Source organism: Solanum lycopersicum, chromosome 11, assembly GCF_036512215.1.
Source record: "Solanum lycopersicum chromosome 11, SLM_r2.1".
Lineage (NCBI taxonomy): Eukaryota > Viridiplantae > Streptophyta > Magnoliopsida > Solanales > Solanaceae > Solanum > Solanum lycopersicum.
The window spans coordinates 3,064,453-3,083,297 of NC_090810.1; the positions used below are offsets into that span (position 1 = coordinate 3,064,453).

At 33.1% G+C, this 18,845-nt stretch overlaps 3 protein-coding genes across 3 annotated transcripts; 2 read left to right on the top strand and 1 right to left on the bottom strand.

The window, feature by feature from the left end:
- Positions 1-5,352, bottom strand: LOC101265790 (P-loop containing nucleoside triphosphate hydrolases superfamily protein). Its single transcript, XM_004249994.4, has 9 exons — positions 4,465-5,352; positions 3,712-3,926; positions 3,084-3,234; positions 2,808-2,999; positions 2,465-2,627; positions 1,905-2,350; positions 1,152-1,328; positions 806-961; positions 1-554 (listed from the first exon to the last, which is right to left on the bottom strand). Exons 1-9 carry the CDS (start codon positions 4,936-4,938, stop codon positions 255-257), a joined length of 2,274 nt encoding a protein of 757 aa, XP_004250042.2. The 5' UTR covers positions 4,939-5,352; the 3' UTR covers positions 1-254.
- A 2,186-nt stretch (positions 5,353-7,538) lies between these two features.
- LOC101266086 (probable cysteine protease RD19D) lies at positions 7,539-10,870 on the top strand. The gene is made up of 4 exons (XM_004249996.5): positions 7,539-8,541; positions 9,780-9,899; positions 10,013-10,256; positions 10,342-10,870. The coding sequence occupies exons 1-4, from the start codon at positions 8,017-8,019 to the stop codon at positions 10,611-10,613; spliced, it is 1,161 nt and encodes a 386-aa protein (XP_004250044.1). The 5' UTR covers positions 7,539-8,016; the 3' UTR covers positions 10,614-10,870.
- Positions 10,871-13,682: 2,812 nt separating this feature from the next.
- Positions 13,683-18,491, top strand: LOC104644301 (uncharacterized). The gene is made up of 5 exons (XM_069291131.1): positions 13,683-13,789; positions 15,638-15,817; positions 16,492-16,579; positions 17,977-18,043; positions 18,156-18,491. The coding sequence occupies exons 2-5, from the start codon at positions 15,694-15,696 to the stop codon at positions 18,207-18,209; spliced, it is 333 nt and encodes a 110-aa protein (XP_069147232.1). The 5' UTR covers positions 13,683-13,789; positions 15,638-15,693; the 3' UTR covers positions 18,210-18,491.
- Positions 18,492-18,845: the final 354 nt, after the last annotated feature.

Sequence of the window (18,845 nt, forward strand, 5' to 3'; positions counted from 1 at the left end):
TTTTTAGCTTCAAATGTTGTTTTATTTCTATGGAATGAGTGCTACTAAATTTCATTCCTTTGAAGGATTTACATCACTGTACATAGTATTGAAAATGCCTTTAGCAAGGAATACATGAGTAGACAACACTGCGACGAAAAGAATTGTACCAAACAATGGAATCTACAGGGGTTTAGATACAGATATACATCACTGTACATTGCCTTCAACATGTTCAACGAAGGTTAAAGCAGCGGTAAAGGAACTTATCTGAATTATTCAGGCAAGAAAGGGAGTCGAGCAACACCAGTGCCTCCGTTCTTACCAATCCATGAGTCGGAACCTGTGCTGTTCCGACTTGAACTGGATCTCAAGGTCTTTACAGAAGTCTTCCTGTATAGTTTCTGTGGAAGGATTTGCAGTCTCGGGTTTGATTCGGTACCTGAATTTTCTGCAGCCAACTGATAACTCTCAACCAACTTGAGTTGTTGGGCAACTATCTCAGAGCGCCTTGGGAGAAGCTCAACAGCCTCACCACCAGGTATGACGATGTACTCAATTGCAAGGCGGACCTCCTATCACGAGACAAAGAAATGTATATTCCATCAATTGAGTTTCTAATGTGAGGAGCCAACTTCTTCGGTTGTTATCATCATATGCATATTTTGATCAAATAAAAATTTTGTTATGATGATCATCCACTTATTGTATTACTATTACCCTCTTATAAAAGTCAGAGATAAATAAAACTTAAACGGGATAATCTCCCTTAGAAATGCTACTGATTTAATATCAAACATATATCCTGGGAGTTATAGAGGCAAACCTCTAAGGCATCGATCTCCTCCAATGTAGGTCTCCTTTTCGGTGCATCATCTTGAATTTCAATATCTGATGAATCTTTCAATGGTTGTTTTGAGTGAATAGAATCCATTCCAAGAATCATACGGATAGCCTTCACCATCTGTGCCATGGTATTTGACTGCATAATAAGCAACGAAATGGTAATTTAAAAACTGCAGCTTATCTCGAGTAAGAAAAAGGAATAATCTTGAGCGTCTTTCCCTAGCCAAGGAGATAAAGATGGAGGTCTCTAGATTCACAACAATCTAGAAGGCCAGGTGATTGACCTGAAACAAACAAATATGTAAGTAAAGGGCATTTTAAGATACCTTTACAACAAAGACAGGCACTTGATGAAATTTGGCAACGCTACGAATCCAAGGATTCTGCTTCATTTCAGCACTAGATGCTAAAATAGCATCTGCAATACCAATATCATCTGTTACTTCAATTTCTTCCTCTAGCCCCATAACAGTTGCAACTTGCAATAGATCAGCTTCTTGAATCTACAATAAGCCAGAAAGAGGTTAGGCTTGAATTTACACATCTGTCAAGACTAAGTATACACAGATTAGTACGAGACAGGTTGTGTATCCATGAGTCCAAAAAAACCCAAACATAATTTCATGGGAATTCCAATCGTTTTGCATAATAAACGATTCTCAAGTTTCTTTTCGTTGAGTGATAAAACATATCCAAGTTATTAAAACATATAACCCTTCTGTTTCAATTAATCTGTTCGTTAAGACTTGGAAAGGAGTTCAAGTAAGAAGCCATTTGAATCTTGTGGTCTCAAACTAAAGATATGTAGAATGTACCAAAACGTTATTTGATCTTGTAATCTAAAACATGTCATATGGAAAGTTAGAATTAAAGAGTCACTAAAATTCCTTCTTTTTTTTCAGACGGACTTAAAAGGAAAGTAAAACAAACAAATTGAACGGAGGGAGTACTTAAAAGTAATTTCTGTAGTGTGCCTTGCTTTCAAGTTTCAATGTGTGTGGTGCAGGCAGAAAAAAAGTAGAAACATGAAGTGTATGTAGCTCTCCAAATGATAATACCCTAAAAGAACACGAACTTACCTTATAAGTATAAACAAACACAGGAGAGGTTTTTTTGCTGGCATATCCACTGGTGCCTGATTTCTTGGAATTGGGATGATCATCATCTTCCTCGTCTGATTCAAATTGTACCTTTTTGTCTTCTTTACTGGATTGCTTACTATAATTTACATACTCTACTTTATCTTTCGTTTTTACATACTCCCTATCAGACTCTAGTTTAACTTTCTTTTTTACATGCTCCATGTCAAACTCCACTTTGTCTTTCTTTTTTACATACTCCATATCAGACTCCACTTTAGGTTTCTTTTTTATATATTCCCTATCAGACTCCATTTTATCCTTCTTTTCTACTTTATCAATTAGCTCAAAGTCATTAACATCGTCCTCTTGAGTGAAAGGAGAAGACTCGATCGAATTTTCGGCTTCACTATCCAATCCCCGTATCTCAAACAAAGGAGATTTTCCTGCATCCACAAAAAGATCAAATATAGAACCTAATATCAGCTGCTAAACATAGTCCACATATTTCGCAAATGTAAGAAAATTCTGGAAGGGTAGGAAAGCAAACTCTGATGTACCTGCTAATAAAGCATCTACTGTTAAATCTAGTCTATGGTGAACACGACATTGAGTTCTTGATATCATCTCAACAGCACATGTGAAGGTTGGAGGACCTTTCCTCTCGAGAATTGTTTTCTGTACTTTCCTTTTCCTTGCTTCCTCATCACCCAGAGTAACACTCTGATTCAAAATGAAAAAAGACATAAAATATTAGGAGTAGATGAAAAATGTTCCCCGTGAATATCTGACTAAACTTTGTTCTGGGAAACGTTAAAGAAAGTTGAAACTTAACATACTGTTCACATGTATTACAAATTATCGTGACATAAAATCAGAATGAAGAGGGACAAGGTTCAACACCTCTATGCCACCAACAAGCATCTGTAAAGATGGATTTTTTACTATACTCTCAATCGTACTTCCATGAGCAGTCCCAACAAGCTGTACTCCTCTCTGAGCAATTGTACTAGCAGCCAACGCTTCAAGCTCTGTCCCTATTTCATCTATGATGATGGTTTGGGGCATATGGTTTTCAACTGCTTCAATCATTACCTGCTCGAAGTAAGAGTATTAGATTGCAGTTCAGAAGTTATACAAATAGTAGGAAATGTAAACAAATTTTATTCCACTGCTCACATTATGCTGCAGGTTAACATTTGGGACTTGCATCCTTCTTGCACAACCAATTCCTGAATGAGGAACATCTCCATCGCCTCCAATCTCATTAGATGTATCAACAATAACGACTCGTTTCTTCTGGTCATCTGCCAGCATTCTGGCTATTTCTCTGCACATAAAGAGCTTCACATTCATTCATATGTACCAGTCATTCTCTTCATTAAGATAATCAACAACAACATATCCAATGTAATTTCGTAAGTGGGGTCTGAAAAGGGTAGTGTGTATGCAGACCTTACCCCTACCTTGGGAGATAGAAAGGTTGTTTTCGATAGACCCTCGGCTCAAACGGCTCAAGTAAAAGCAGTTTGAAAAAAGAAAACAATGAGAGAGAAGAAGCCAAGACACAATGATAAAGAATACAATACTAAAAAGAGGGAACAGTCACTACAACAAAATAATAGAAGTTGAAATGCAAGAAACACTAAATAGTAACAGAAATTGAATAATAAGAAACTTCCAAAGTAATACTACAACTACAAATATGAAGGAAATCATGGAGAAAAACTGAGCATTAACAAGTAGCTCTAAACAATAACAAAATCACTTTCGGAAGGTTAATAAAAAGCAAACAGTAATTTGATACCTGATTAAGGTAGTTTTACCAACTCCTGGAGGACCTATCACCAATATGGAACCACCTTCTTCGACCAAGTCACGTATGATCTCAGCACTTCCAGATACAGCTCGACCAACCCGGCAGGTAAGGCCAATAATTTGCATTTTACGGTTTCTAATTGCACTAATACGATGTAGGGAACTGTCAATACCCGAACGGTTGTCATCTGAGAAATCCCCCACCTAAATAATGAAGCAAAGCTACCAACTTTAAGCAGAAAATTTCATAACTATACATTCATACTATTTAGAAGTACTTCTATATTATTTTATTACCATAAGTCGCATCCAGATCAATGAATTTTGACTCCCACTCATCAAATAAAATAAAATAAAGGTAAAGCACAATCTTTAGTTTTAATTTTTGAACTTCTACTCTACAAAGGTGATCTCACAATCAGATACACAATTTTCTATCTTGCTACATGACAATACTGCTAACTATTATACTACTACATGAAAAAGTCAATCCTACAATTTTCAGTTATATTAGACACAACGTTTCAATTTGTTTATCTAGTTTTGATTTTGTCACAGAGTTTAAGCAAGTAAAGTACGAATTTTCAATCTTGTGATCTTAAACTAAAGATACTTAGATTATACTAAAATGATATTTAATCTCGTGGTCTTAATCATATCGAGTTGCCAACAAAGGAAAGATGCATTCTTTTAAAACAAACAAATTGAAACGAAGGTAGTACTATTTATTTACTCATACAACCTTTGAAATGGCATGGTGAAGATCCTCAAGCATTACAGGCTGCTCAGAAATGATCCAATCACCGGAAGGAAATCGCGCGAGGGGCTTTCTGCCTAAATCCATAACTATCTCAACCAACTTCCCAATCTCCTGATGCATAAATAGTTCATTCCTCATCCTCAGTGGCACTAACTCCAAGAACAAGTCCAAATCAGACACAACCTCATCCTCAGAACTCGAAGTAGAAGGTGAATTAGGAGAAAACAACGACAACCCATTTCCGGCAACGGGACGTTCCCTTGGTCTCCTGATTCCCGGTGACTGAATCGACGCCGCCGGCGCCGGAAATCTACCCCGCCCACCACGTGTTCGACGAAATGCCGCTGAGAACGTGGACTTATTTAAATAACAAAAAGTGGAATTGGGTATCTGTTTAGCTGAATACCAAGAACTTTGAAGATCAATCAAGATAAAAGTGGAATACAAAGCACTCATTCTGTATCTCACCAAAAAAACAACAACTTTCTATACACTTTTTTCTTCTTTTTTGAACTGTACAAGATGTTGTGTCAATGGATTTTTTTTGCTGAAATGTGAAGAGAAATAGATGATGAAAGAGAAGAAGATTCGAAAGGATCTCCTACAATGGAGGGCAAGTAGGGTCCATTAAGAAGAAGAAAACTATTACAATGACCATGGAGAAGGAACCACGTGGGTGGCTTTGTTTACAGACCACACAAAATTGGGACTCTCACTAGCTTGCTAGAAAACATTTTTGTTCAAAAAGTTTGAATGGTCATTTGCTTGTCTCGATGTTATGTTTCGTAATGTATCATATTGTATTATTTGGTGTTATTACATAATAATATCAGATATTTATTATTTAAATGATAAATCTAAAAGAAAATAGAATATGAATAGAAATGACGTGAAAAGATAGGATAAAATATGAAATATGATTACTCAATAATTAATGAAGATGAAAATGAAAAGAAAGTATTAATATAATGAAGTAATCATACCAAATCGTCATTACAGGTAACAATCAAAATATATTATATTTAAACTAAGAATACAATACAACCGGTAACAACCAATAAAACAAGGTGTAAGTGTATTTTAATTTATTTGTCTAGTTTAAATTTGATATGAAATTTAAGAAATAAGAAATATTTTTCGAATTTTATGATTTTGAACGAAAGACATGTAAAATAAATCAAAATATCATTGAATTTTATGATTCAAGATATATCACGTGAAAAATTAGAATTAAAAAATTATCAATAAAAAAAAATTAAAATGGACTAATAAAAATGTCAGATAAATAACTTGAAATGAAGAAAATAACTTGTGTTTTCCTTATTGTTGCATAAAGCATAAATATATTTTTGCATCAAAATATAACACAAATGATATCTCACATGACGTATAGTTTTTAAAAAATATATTCTACTAAATAAAAGTTCGATTGCTAAAAACAAAAAAACTTAAAATATCAACCAATTTGAAAGGCAATTTCGTCAAGTTTGAAGTGTTCTCTTTTGGCATGTGAATAAGGCGTGCACGATTATCAAATGAAAGGAGAAAAAAAATTATTCTTCTTTGACAAACAAAAATGGGAAAATTATGACATTGGAAATTATTTTCTATGTAAATTTCACATTAATTTAAATAGTTCATTTTTACAAAATAGGTTGAACAAATAAAGTCAAGAATTGTTTGATAGTTGGATAGAATTACAAAAATATTTGTAATATATGAATTAGTTACAAGGAAAATTACATCTTAGTTATAAACAGACTAATTTATCACATTACATTTTGCATACATATATTAATTCTACACTTTTTTAAATTATAAATCAAATATTATATTAATTCTATATGTAGTTTTAATTAACTTACATATGATATTACTCGTGAAAACTCTAATGTATATATAATATTTCTTCTAACCAACTATCAAAACCACCCTTAATGGATATTATTTAGTCTCTTATTTATTTAATTTTATGTTGAGCACAAATTACTTCATATATATTGATGTAAGGTGATGAATTATTTGGGTAAATGACATTAAATAGGTTGATTTTGTGACTACTTAAATTTTGACATTGTTAAAATATATATATTTTTTAAAAATAGTTTACTAGTCAAATCTTGGCTTTTATAAAGTTCATTAATAGTAAAAAAAAATAACGTAAATTTCATAATGTAAAAAGTAAATTACATTGTTTTTTTTTGCTAATTATAATAATTCCTTAATATTTATATCTTTCGGATACATTAAAGAATATTTGGTTACATTATAACATAAATTGAATACATAATATGAAGTTCGAATATATCAAAAATTACCTCAGATACATAATATGTAGCTCGAATACATTTAAAACTAGCTTCAAAACATTATAAAATAAACTGAATACACAATATGTGGTTCAAATACATTAATATGTAGTTCGAGTACATCAAAATATTAAAAGATAAAAAAAATATTTTAGAGGTTTATAAAATCAAAAGAGATATTAAAAATAAGAGAAATATAAGACGTATATTTCGATAGTTTTTTCGAAAAGAAAAGAACTTCATAATAAAAATTGGATTGCCTTCAATTTGATTTTGAAATCGAAATGGGTTCATAAGTGAGTTCTATAGCCTTTATAAATGGGCCTCCAACTTTTCCAATCCATTTTGGGCCACTTTTCGTTTTTACTTCAGCCCAATTGTTTCTTTTTTTCGAGCCCTTCATGAACGATATTTTATCATTCGAGCAACTCTTTCTCGTAAGTCTTAGTAAGATTTATGTCAACTATTATTTTTCTACACAATACGTTTTTATGTGCCACATTTAAGAAAATAATAATAATTTATGTTTATAAGTGGTTCAATTTGAGATTATGTTCCAAAATAATAAATATTTATAATTTATTCTATATGATAATATTTTTTTTTATAATTTGTAACTACCGTACTAAATTTTGTGTCGAAGCAAATAATATCGTATAAAATAAGACTTTCAATTTTTGTATTGAAATTTATTAAGTGGACAAAATTGTGAACGTGGCAAACGAATAGAAGCTTGCCGCTTCAACTCACACTACGTGTCTTATAACAAAGTGGATAATTTTGCATGCAACATTTAATACTCTACATTCCCAAATTACCCCTCCACACCAAATCTTCCTTCACATTTTTTTTTTTTAATGTTAGAGCTCGATTATTTGAGATTCGTGTTATGCTGGTTTATTTCGAGCGAAAACACACTCTATCAAGTATTCTTTTCATATCTAGTTATTAAATCTGAGATATTTAGTTAAAGAAAGAAATAATCTCATTCATAACACCATATCAGTTGATAGTTACAAATTCAATCATGTTACGTCGTTTCAACTTATTTTCGATAAATTCTCAATTATATCGAATGGTTGTTTATCAAATCTAACTTTATTTATGGTTCAATATATACAAACTTTGGACAAATGACCAAAATGGTAATTTTACCACTTTGTCACATGAAACCCATTTGCCTATATCTTCTTCATTGAAGCTCCAAAACTAAAGCACAGAAAAAATGGCAAAAGGAGGTGGTCTAACCTACGCGTTAAGCGTTACAATTCTAACATGCGCATTTTCTCTACTTCCCTTTCACCATACATCAGCAGCAGCAGCAGTTCCAGAAGAATTCAAAATCCGGCAAGTCACCGACGGTCGAAATCCTACAACCACCGCGCACGGCGGAAGCAACCACCACCTCCTCGGTACTCCCGCCGAGCACCGATTCAAGTCATTCATACAGGAATACAACAAAGAGTACAGTACACGTGAGGAGTACGTACACCGCCTCGGAGTCTTCGTTAAAAATCTCCTCAGGGCGGCGGAGCACCAGGCTTTGGATCCTACGGCGGTTCACGGCGTTACGCAGTTTTCCGATCTGACGTCGGAGGAATTCGAGAGGATGTATATGGGTGTTAAAGGTGGTGATCGGACTTCCTTGTTGAGAGAGTTTGGGTCTCACGCGCCGCCGATGGAAGTGAAGGATTTGCCGAATAGTTTTGATTGGAGAGAGAAAGGTGCTGTTACTGACGTGAAGATGCAGGTGAGAATTGTGCAGTATTCTATTATTTGTTGTTGTTAGTTGTTGCTGCAATTGTTCGCTATTAAATTTGGTGGACTTGAGAACTAGCTCGGGATTTCATAATTGAAACTCCGAGCTAGCTTCAGATAAAGACTGAGTACACGCCATCCTCCCGAATCTCACTCGTGAAATTACATTCACTAGGTATAGTAGTTTAGTTTCATTTTTAGCGGGCTATTAGTTTAAACATCATTTCATAGCGGGTTTGGAGGTAAGTTATGCACGTATTAAATTCTACTTACGTGAATAATACCACGTTTCCTAACTAGTTAGGATCATTTTTGATAGCGGGTCTGGAGGTAGGTAATTCATGTATTAAATCCTGAATTGACCGATACTCCTCATGTCTAACAATACTTGTTCACTATTGACTGTGCATAAGGCTTGATAAACCACAAATAGAAGATAATTTTACTATTATCATTGTTGTCATAGAAAAATAATTATAATTAACGTTAGGGGTAAATTAGGCACTAAGTGAAAAATTATCTATTGATTTCATAAATTAGACAATTATTTTTGGACATTCCAAAAGTAATATAGTGAACCACCATTGTTGGACGAGGGAGTACATGTTTCATAACTGTTTGGAGGTAAGCTATTCATACAAAAATTAATACATATACTCCTTTTTATGTTTTGAGAGTCGAACAATTCAAGTTTGAACAAAAATTTGCGTTTAGAATCTTCAATTTTTTTTGAAAGAAAATTTATATATTTGTAAATTACATATAAAAAAGTAATATGAGTTACAATAATTGATAATTCAAAATCTTTAAAAGATCTATGGAAAATTTGCGGACAAAATAGAGTTATTTTGATTCTTGAAATTCGAAAGGCGACAAAAAAGGAAGGGAGATAGTATATATTAGGAGGGAATAATATCTATCTGTATAAGCCTAACCAAGCCACCAAATCAAAGTAATTACTACTATATGGAAATATTAGCACTATATAGTACTATAAGTTAAAGGAGATCTTTTATTTTTATTTGAAAATTGAGGACATACTTCATTAAGCAACCAATAAATTGACACCCTATTTGACAGGGGACACACTATATCATAAAAGATTATGAAGATTGTAGATTAGATGGGCGATATTTGTAGTATTTCATTATTTGAACAAATGACATGGGAGATTTTGCTGTGGCTTTTAATGATGTATCGATGTTCATACCATTTGGATGATCGATGCAGGGGTCTTGCGGCTCATGCTGGGCGTTTAGTACTACTGGATCTATTGAAGGAGCCAACTTCATTGCCACGGGCAAGCTTCTAAATCTTAGCGAACAACAGCTTGTAGATTGTGATAACACGGTTAGCTCTTTTCGGATTTGCATATAAGATGTCCTGTTTAATTTACACCTTTGTATAATGCTTGATATATTCATGACTGATGAGTGATGACCTCTCTTTTCTCTCTTCCATAGTGTGATAAAAAGGACAGAAAGGCTTGTGATTCCGGATGCAGAGGAGGCCTAATGACGAATGCATACAAGTACTTAATCGAAGCAGGAGGTATAGAAGAGGAAGATTCATATCCATATACGGGTAAACGTGGCGAATGCAAGTTTAGCCCAGACAAAGTCGCGGTAAAAGTCTCCAATTTCACCAATATTCCCATTGACGAACAACAAATCGCTGCTTATTTAGTCAATCACGGACCTCTCGCAGGTAAGTACCAAACCATTTCACAGTATGATATGTGCATCAAGATCTCCTTTAGTCTAAAAGGTGCTTGAAACTTTGTTGTGTGTAGTCGGTTTGAATGCTGTGTTTATGCAAACGTACATCGGAGGTGTGTCATGCCCGTTAATATGTGGAAAGAGATGGGTTAACCATGGCGTATTGCTAGTTGGTTATGGTTCAAAGGGGTTCTCGATTCTGCGTTTGAGCAATCAGCCATATTGGATCATAAAGAACTCGTGGGGGAAGCGATGGGGCGAAAACGGATACTATAAGCTTTGTAGAGGACATGGGATGTGTGGAATGAACACAATGGTTTCTGCTGTTATGACCCAAACCTCCTAAGAAGATAAATTAAGTAGCGTAGGGCACGGAATATTAGTGAGGCTCTAAGTCCGTGACATTATATCTTACTCTTAAACTTAAAACTCGTTCAAGTTAAAATAAATTTGTATTGAAGTTCTTGAAACTTTTAGGTATATGTATTATAAACCTCTTTTTTTTTCTTTTAGACTCGAAAGTTAGCTTGGCCCAATACAACTGTGGATGCTGCTATTTTGTGTTTTTTTTTATTGTTTAATGTTGTGGGAATGTGCTTATAATCTGTTTGATTCATTGCTTATGTTACTTCTTGGCCTATTTTAGTTGTATTTGGTGAAGGTTATTGTTATTTTTTGTGTTCGAGTCGAGGATTTATCGAAAATGGTCTCCTAAATATTCTTTTTTACAAAAATTGTGGGAGTGATTAGCTTTAGAAGTTCAATGGATGGGCCAAGGCCCATTAACAATTTTCGGAGAAATCTTTACTGGACTGAACTAGTTGGGCCATAGATGAAAACTATGGGCTGGAATATATCGAAAAAGTTAACTTAAACCCGGAGTTTTTATTTCTTTACCCGAGTTTAGTATCGTATTTACTGGAGTTAGATTATTTTGAATTTGTGTTGCGCAGGACTCCATTAGGGATGGAACTTTTTCTTCTTCTAAAATCTGGCCAAGTACATCATTTTGTGAAAAAATTATATGCACTTTTGACTTGAGAATTGATGTATTTATAGAAAATGTACCAAAAAGAAATAAGCTGATAGAGTTGGTCAATTAACTAATTTTTTTATATTATAACTAGAAAAGGCAACTTTATTTATTGATCATAAACTCTAAAAAATTAATTAACTATTTTTTTTGTATGTTATAGATGATTCATGATTTCTAGCACCTACCTACAACATTGTTATCGTAACAGTAACGATGGTGATGAAATGAATATAATTGTTAACTTTTTTTTAATTGAAGACTCGTAATGTAAGTCTTAAATATAAAGAAGATGTTCTGTTACGATTGTGATGAAATGAATATAATTGTTGTTTTTTTTAATTGAAGACTCGTAATGTAAGTCTTAAATATAAAGAAGATGTTTGGAAGTGATGGACAATCAGGCTTTATTCGTAGCACAAAAAGTTGAATTAATCGAATTTTAATATGAATTATTAGAAAATAAAATGAGATTATTTCATATTAAATTAGACACAATAATTTACTACTATATATAGTATTAACATTCGACAACCAACCATTAACTATTGTTGGTTGAAACTCTTATTAATATTAATTATTCGACTAACTAAATAAAGCTAATTGACCACTTTTGCCAAACTATGTATTAAAGTGGAGACACCTCTATATTTCAAATCTACCAATTTTATATTTTTGGTAAGAAAATTTAATATTTTTTGCCATTTTTTATTAAATAATTTTGTATTTTTGTCATCACATCCACTTTATATAATTTTTTTATTATCATCCTTTACTGATGGTGACAAGTTATCATATGTAGAATGATTTGTCAATTGACAAATTCTTTTAAATTTTTATTGAAAAAAAAAACTCTATTTTATTTTAGAAAAAAAAAATACCTCGTGTTGCACGCAATCAATCATTTATGTTAATGCAAAATATATATATATATATATATATATATATATATATATATATATATATATATATATATATAGAATTAAGGAAAACAAATAATTATAAAATAAAGAAATTAGATATACCTGAAAAAAATTAGAAATATTAATATTTTCTTGATTTTCTAAATGCGATACGTATTTTATATTGAATTTATTTAGTTAAATTCACAAACAAAATTAAAAAGAAAATCACACCTCTATTTCAAGCTAGAATCTACTACTTATATTTATACTATTCACTTAGATTTATCTCAATTTAAATTTTTTGTGCATTTTAAAATTTCAAGTTATATTATTTTTTCTTATTTATGTTTATCATATATTTTATCATATTAGTTAAAATCCACATAAATTGATCTAATTACTATTTTTATTAAATATTTCATCTTTTTAATATTATTTGTCTATCAATTAAAAACCAAAAAATATTTTTCCATGCCCCCACCATAGATCCAATTAGATTCTATATTTTAATTCCAAAAAAGTCCAAATCACAATAATAAAAAGACAAAAATACCCTTGTCAACATAGTTGGTGTAGGGTGTTTTTAGTCAATTCACATAACACATAGTTTTTATCTACTTACAAAGACAAAAAAAGCCACGTCATATAGAAAATGATAGAGCAAATCTGAGAAAACCAAACTGTTGACAGCTGAGAAAAAACATGATGCTACCAAGCACACACAACATTCCATATCTCGGATACTCGTTTTAGAGTTCGACTATTTTAAATTCATATTAAAATATTTCGTGTAAAATATCAAAATTCATTGATTCAATACTTCTGATTAAGGGTTAATTTAAATTAATTTATTTTAGATATTTTAAAGTAATTTTGTATCTGTTTTAATTAAAAAAACAAACAAACTTATAAACATTATTCAGAGTACCTTCATTTTTATTTACTCAGTTAAATATTTTTTAATACGATTTCTCTTTTTCACTTGGCATCTTGACAAATCAAAGAAGAATGATTTTTTCTTCTTTTTTATTATATCTTCAATTTATTAACATTAAGCTTTGTCTTTAAAAAATATAGTGAGTTAATTAATATATTTAAGACTTTATCAACTGATAGGGGTAAAATAGTTAATTCATTACACAAATCATTATTTCTCTTTTTAAGTCAAAATAATAAAACTAAGTTAAAAGTCAAATTTGAACACGTTCCAAAAAAAAAAAATAACATCTCAAATTAATGATTTTCTAAAAAATAAAGGATATATAAATCTATCGATCTTTTTATATATAAAAAAAAGTAAATCAAACAAACAAAATAGATAAAATATTATTATATTAACTGAGTTTACAGATAAATACTTATTACTATTATTCATTTTAATATTTATATAAAATATTAAAATTTTAAATAAAAATTATTAAGTTTAGATAAAAAAAAATATTATGCAAAAAGTCAATAATATTATAATTGTCTTGTGGGTACCCTTTAGAGAAGTTTTATCTATAAATACTCTCTTAGACTCTTGCTCTTCTCTCTTTCTTTTCCTCCCTTTTCTCTTGGGTGTCTTCATAGCAAAAAAAAAAGGTACTCAATTTTTTTCTTTTTCTTTTGTTTTTTTTTTTAATTATTTTATGTATTTTTATTTTTATTTTTGTGATTTTTGCATGCATTTAGTGTGGTGCATTGATGTGTCATTTTTCCTATGATGCCAATGTATTGAGAATACAGGGGCGGAGTTAGGTAGGATCAAGGGTGAACTCGTTGATTAAAAATTACACTTTTAGTTTTTAATTTTATTTATCTGTATGTGTAGTAGATGTTAGGATGATTTTGACTTTGTTTTTACTTTTGATGAAATATTTTGGCTTGATGACACTGTGAGAGTTGTGGGTTTAACTGGGTTTTTGTGTTTTGACTGAAATTGTTGTAGGATTTCTGATTTTTCTATGTTTTATGTGTTCACTATTCAATTAGATTTTCAGGATAAGAAGTAAAATTTTGTTTTTGGCAGCTGAAATGGGAAGTATACTTGTGTTTAGCTGTATAATTTTTGTAAAGTTCCTTTTTTTTGAAAAAAAAAATGGTGGAGGTGGAGGTGGAGGTGGAGGTGGAGGTGGAGGTGGAGGTGGAGGTGGAGGTGGGGGTGGGGGTGGGGGAAGGGGAAGGGGAAGGGGAAGGGGAAGAGGAAGGGGAAGAGGGGAGGGGAGGGGAGGAGAGGGGAGGGGAAGGGTAAAGGTAAAGGTAAAGGTAAAGGGGGAGGGGATTATGAGGTGGGAAATCAAATACTCACCAGTGAAAATTCAGGTAGTAAGCCAATTAACTGAGCTATTAAGATTAATCTATTTCTGTGAAGATTGATGTAATTTGGCGTTGTAAGAAGGATTGACACAAGTTAGGCTTATTGACTTTGAGTTGACTTGGATGCAATATAGTGTAGCTAGTGGATAAGGGACAATTTGATGTTTCTATTATATGTTTAGATTATGTATCTAAAGAATTATAAGTTTGTTCGCTTGTTTGGTTTAGATGAAAGCCTTTTGCAGTGCAGCAGAGCTTTTGAGCTAGGGCATGTGTGAAGTTCCGTTCTATATAAAAAAGGTAACAATTGTAGATCATTAAAGTATATCAAAAAAGGTAACAATTGTAAATCATTTAAGGATGTCAATGTCGCTAGTTTAGAAGCTCAAACTGACTGGATAGTCTCTTAACTCATGATTCGTCTATGGAACATCGTATCTGACATCTACATAGTCTAGCTATTACTTGTCTATAGTGCTGGAAACATTATCTAGCTGCCTATGGTAGTGCTAAGACTGTTTTTTCTTTGCATGGTGATCGATGGTGGTAGTAGTGTCAATGGTGATAGTTGTGCAATGTTTACTAGTGGTGGTTGCCAGTTGTGGTGATGAATGGTGATAGTAGCTGTTTGGTGGAGGCTGGAAGGTTACGTTCGCAGAAATCTTAGGTGAAGAGAAACTAAATGGTTGTAGAAGGGAAAAAAGAAGATATGTTCTGCAGTGGCGGGAAATAAACGATTCATATTAAGACTTCCTCTAAGTTGAAACAAACGGGTGTAAATCCTGCAAGGGTTTAAGTGATAATTAGCCCCTTTTTGGTGTACTAGAATGGCGAGCAGAATTAAAATATAAAATCCGGGTTGGGTTTTCAACAGAAGCAATTAATATTTCGTTGCAATTCAAGATGCAATAGCATTTACAAGTGTATAGAGTCTTTACATGGTTTCTTAACATTTCGTAATACACCTTTTTTACTTGGTATAATCTATATTTCTCTTCCGCAATAAGCTTTTTTTTTTTTTTTAATATTTACAGTATGATTTATTCAGACTATGATTCTATGCATGACTTTTCAGCAATTCATTTCTAGTACCTTCTGATGGGATCTCAAAGAGACCTTTTAATAAATGAGCAGGTCGGCAATTACTTTTTCATCTCCGGGCAGGGAATGATTTTTCAGTTCCGAGGGCCATGGAAGTAGATACTGGAAATTCGTGTTTTATTGAGAAGCTGCCTGTAGAAAGATACGCATCTACAAGAGAGACAAAGAAGCCCCTAGAAACTAACAAAAGCCCTGCTGCATTTGTCAATCACGGTTTGTTTCTGATCCTTTTGAGAATTTAGAAACAAGCCTCTTCACCTGATCAAGGCAAAATTGTTTTGTTTTAGTTAAGAAGTTTCACTTGTTAGTGAACATGGTCTGTTTATGCTATGGCTCAGGATGACTTTAAGGAAACAATCTCGACTAAATTCATTTTTTTGTTGAGTGTTGAACCTGATTTAGTGCCCGGCTTTCAGTGCTCTCAACCAGTCAGTCGGTTATGTCTCTTCCCTCAAACCTCAAAAGGTTCACAAGAGCTAGACTGTTGTTACCCATTTATCATAAATTAAGCAACTTATAACTATTAACAGACACTGAAAGGAAGAGATCCAAGAAACAGGGTGTCCTCTTCGTTTCCGCATGTATTTTTACAGGACATAGCTCTCCCCAAGTCCATTTTCTTTAAACAAAATCTTCAATATGACAGTGGCTTGAGCAATAACCGTCCTTTATACCTACCCAAACTCCACTCGTTAGAGCAATAACCGTCCTTTATACCTACCTAAGTAGAAACGAGCAACCTGAAAGCTCAGATTGGCCAGAGCTTCTTTCACATAAACGGACTCCATAATCTTGGCAGCTTCAACGAAAAATTATATCAAACTGTATGAGGCTAGACTTTGTGTTTCTTGTGTTACTTACATAGTATAGTTTTGTTTGTGGTGCAGCTGCTATTGCTTGGCATGAGAGCAGAAGAAAATGGGTTGGAGAAGCATCGAGGAAGTCAGAAAGGACGCCGAAGGACCCAATTATAAGGTAACACTTTGCGCCACACTATGCTTAAATCAACTTCAGAAGAGTCCCTATTTATGTTTCACGTTTTAGATGAGAGCTGAACTTGTCAGTGCTCTTGGTAGTCCCTCAGAGAAATCCTCGATTGTCAGAGACATGGTGGTGAGTGGAAGTCTTGATCTTTACTGCACAGTGGAAGATAACTTGGTACTGTCTGCATCTAAACTTTAACATATACACCAAAAATACCAGAAGGATGTTAAGTTAGCTGCTGCGGTACGGTGTTTAGCAGACAGTCAGGAATTCTTGTAGAGGTGGTTTAGTGGCTATGCACTTAGAGAACAGTAATGAACATATAAATAGCTGTCCGACAAAAGAGTAAGGAAAATATATGATAAGAAACTATAGGTTTCAACTTCATATGTTCCGATTGTGCATTGAGCTTTTTACCTTTTATCAAATTTGATCCTTATTTTAGTCTAATAACGGGCTGTAATGCATCAGCAAACGTCAACAAGCTAGGGAGAGAGATTTAATGTACTTGATGTGGCATAGCTTCTGTTGTTGGCACATCCATATGATTTAATGCAGTAGTCATTTCTCAATCTCCACTGCTTTCCTATGTTTCTCTTGAGGAAGTAAGTTCACGCGCAGAGCATGAAATAGATGTTATAATGCACATTTTTCACCATATCAAAGTGGCCAACAGAACATACTTTATTTATTCTAGAGTGAACAAATGGTGAGCTTTTGCATTTTTGTCACTGTGCATGGCCATCTTGAAATGCATATATTCCTATTGCACTCACATACAAGGCATGACATGTATCTCATGTTTAATATGTTAGTGCACATATGTGCCCGGTTAACACAAAGTAATTTAATCTCTGTAGCGTAAACTAGTTCATGGCCAGTGATCCAAAAGTATTCTGATGTATCTTCTAAGAGAGAAAGAAACTATGATAAAAGGATGATCCAAGGACAAGAAACTTGAGTTTATAGTTCAAGAGCCTTTAACGCTGAGGTTTAGATAGAGAATGATTAAGACTGGATGAGGGTAAATACTGAGTTTTGTTGATCTTGAAAAGTTTCACTAAGCTTTTAGACTTGCTTAATTATGTTCCAAGTACATGATATAGACATATTATGGCAATAAAAGCTAGAGGGACGGACCCATTATTCCCCGAGTTCTGATGCTGTGTTTGGTCCTAAGGATTGGCCTATCTCAGTCATAAAAAAGGATAGTGTTGTGCACTAAGGTCCCGCTATGCACAGGATCCAGGGAAGGCCAGACCAGTTTGGGTTTATTGTATACAAATGAATTGAGTAAACATGTTCTGCCTTTGACTTGGCTCAAAACCTTCCATTACAGTTCTTATTTCTTATCACTAGCCTGAAATGTCTACGAATTTCTCATGCAGTTGGTCAACGACCTATGAAGAGTTGCTCTCTACAACTGATCCTTTTTCTGAGCGAATTCCTTTAACAGTAAGCATTCCTGAAATTTATAGTATTATTTTGTCAGAAGTCTGCTCCATTGCTGTTTCATAAGAATGATGATCATTTGGCTTGCTTAATATTAATTTCTGTATTTTCACAGGAAATGGTTGACTTTCTAGTCGATATCTGGCACGATGAGGGGCTTTTCGACTAGATATTTATGAAGACAAACTTCATCTATGTATCTTGTGCAGATTATTTTGCAGACAGTCTTTGACCCGTAAGATATTTAGCTTGACATTCAACTTCTTCTAGCCATTGATCTTTATAGGACCTTCCGTTTTATGTGGTACCATTCGTAGTCATTGCCTAGTAACGTTAACAGGCGAACGAAGTCCTCTATCTGAATCATGTTGTATCAAATATTGTTATGTATAAGTACTGAATTATTTAAGCAGATTCTTAATAATCCCTAAGTAGCTTTTGTTTTCAATAATTTGTGCAATGTTTATGAGTTATGGCCATATAGCTAATTTTGGGCCAACTTATCAATTATTTTTTATGTTTTATAATATATGGTTCAGGAAATTACCTTCAATGTTCTTGTAACTTTTGATCCTAGCTTCGCGTTGACGGTCTTGAACTTTATAATAAGCTTTGATATTAGAACGATACAGAGAAGATTAACAAGGTCTTGGCATGAAATGGATTAAATTTTTCATATAAATAAGTAGCACATAAACTTATTTGATACTGTCATTTCACAACTTGTTTTTGTTCAAACACAATACAAAGTGGTACTGTGGTGGTCTTTATTTTTTTTAAGCCAAACAAGCAAATATATAATTAC

Bases quoted from the DNA above. Each gene is read 5' to 3' on its own strand.
- LOC101265790 (XM_004249994.4), bottom strand. From the start codon at position 4,938: ATGAGTGCTTTGTATTCCACTTTTATCTTGATTGATCTTCAAAGTTCT. The intron at 3,927-4,464 runs GTTGTATGAGTA...TTCATTATTTAG, and splicing joins TTCACCATGCCATTTCAAAG to GTGGGGGATTTCTCAGATGA. The intron at 2,351-2,464 runs GTACATCAGAGT...TTGTGGATGCAG, and splicing joins AGTAGATGCTTTATTAGCAG to GAAAATCTCCTTTGTTTGAG.
- LOC101266086 (XM_004249996.5), top strand. From the start codon at position 8,017: ATGGCAAAAGGAGGTGGTCTAACCTACGCGTTAAGCGTTACAATTCTA. The intron at 8,542-9,779 runs GTGAGAATTGTG...TGATCGATGCAG, and splicing joins TTACTGACGTGAAGATGCAG to GGGTCTTGCGGCTCATGCTG. The intron at 9,900-10,012 runs GTTAGCTCTTTT...TCTCTTCCATAG, and splicing joins TTGTAGATTGTGATAACACG to TGTGATAAAAAGGACAGAAA.
- LOC104644301 (XM_069291131.1), top strand. From the start codon at position 15,694: ATGGAAGTAGATACTGGAAATTCGTGTTTTATTGAGAAGCTGCCTGTA. The intron at 16,580-17,976 runs GTAACACTTTGC...TTTCTCATGCAG, and splicing joins CCGAAGGACCCAATTATAAG to TTGGTCAACGACCTATGAAG. The intron at 18,044-18,155 runs GTAAGCATTCCT...GTATTTTCACAG, and splicing joins CTGAGCGAATTCCTTTAACA to GAAATGGTTGACTTTCTAGT.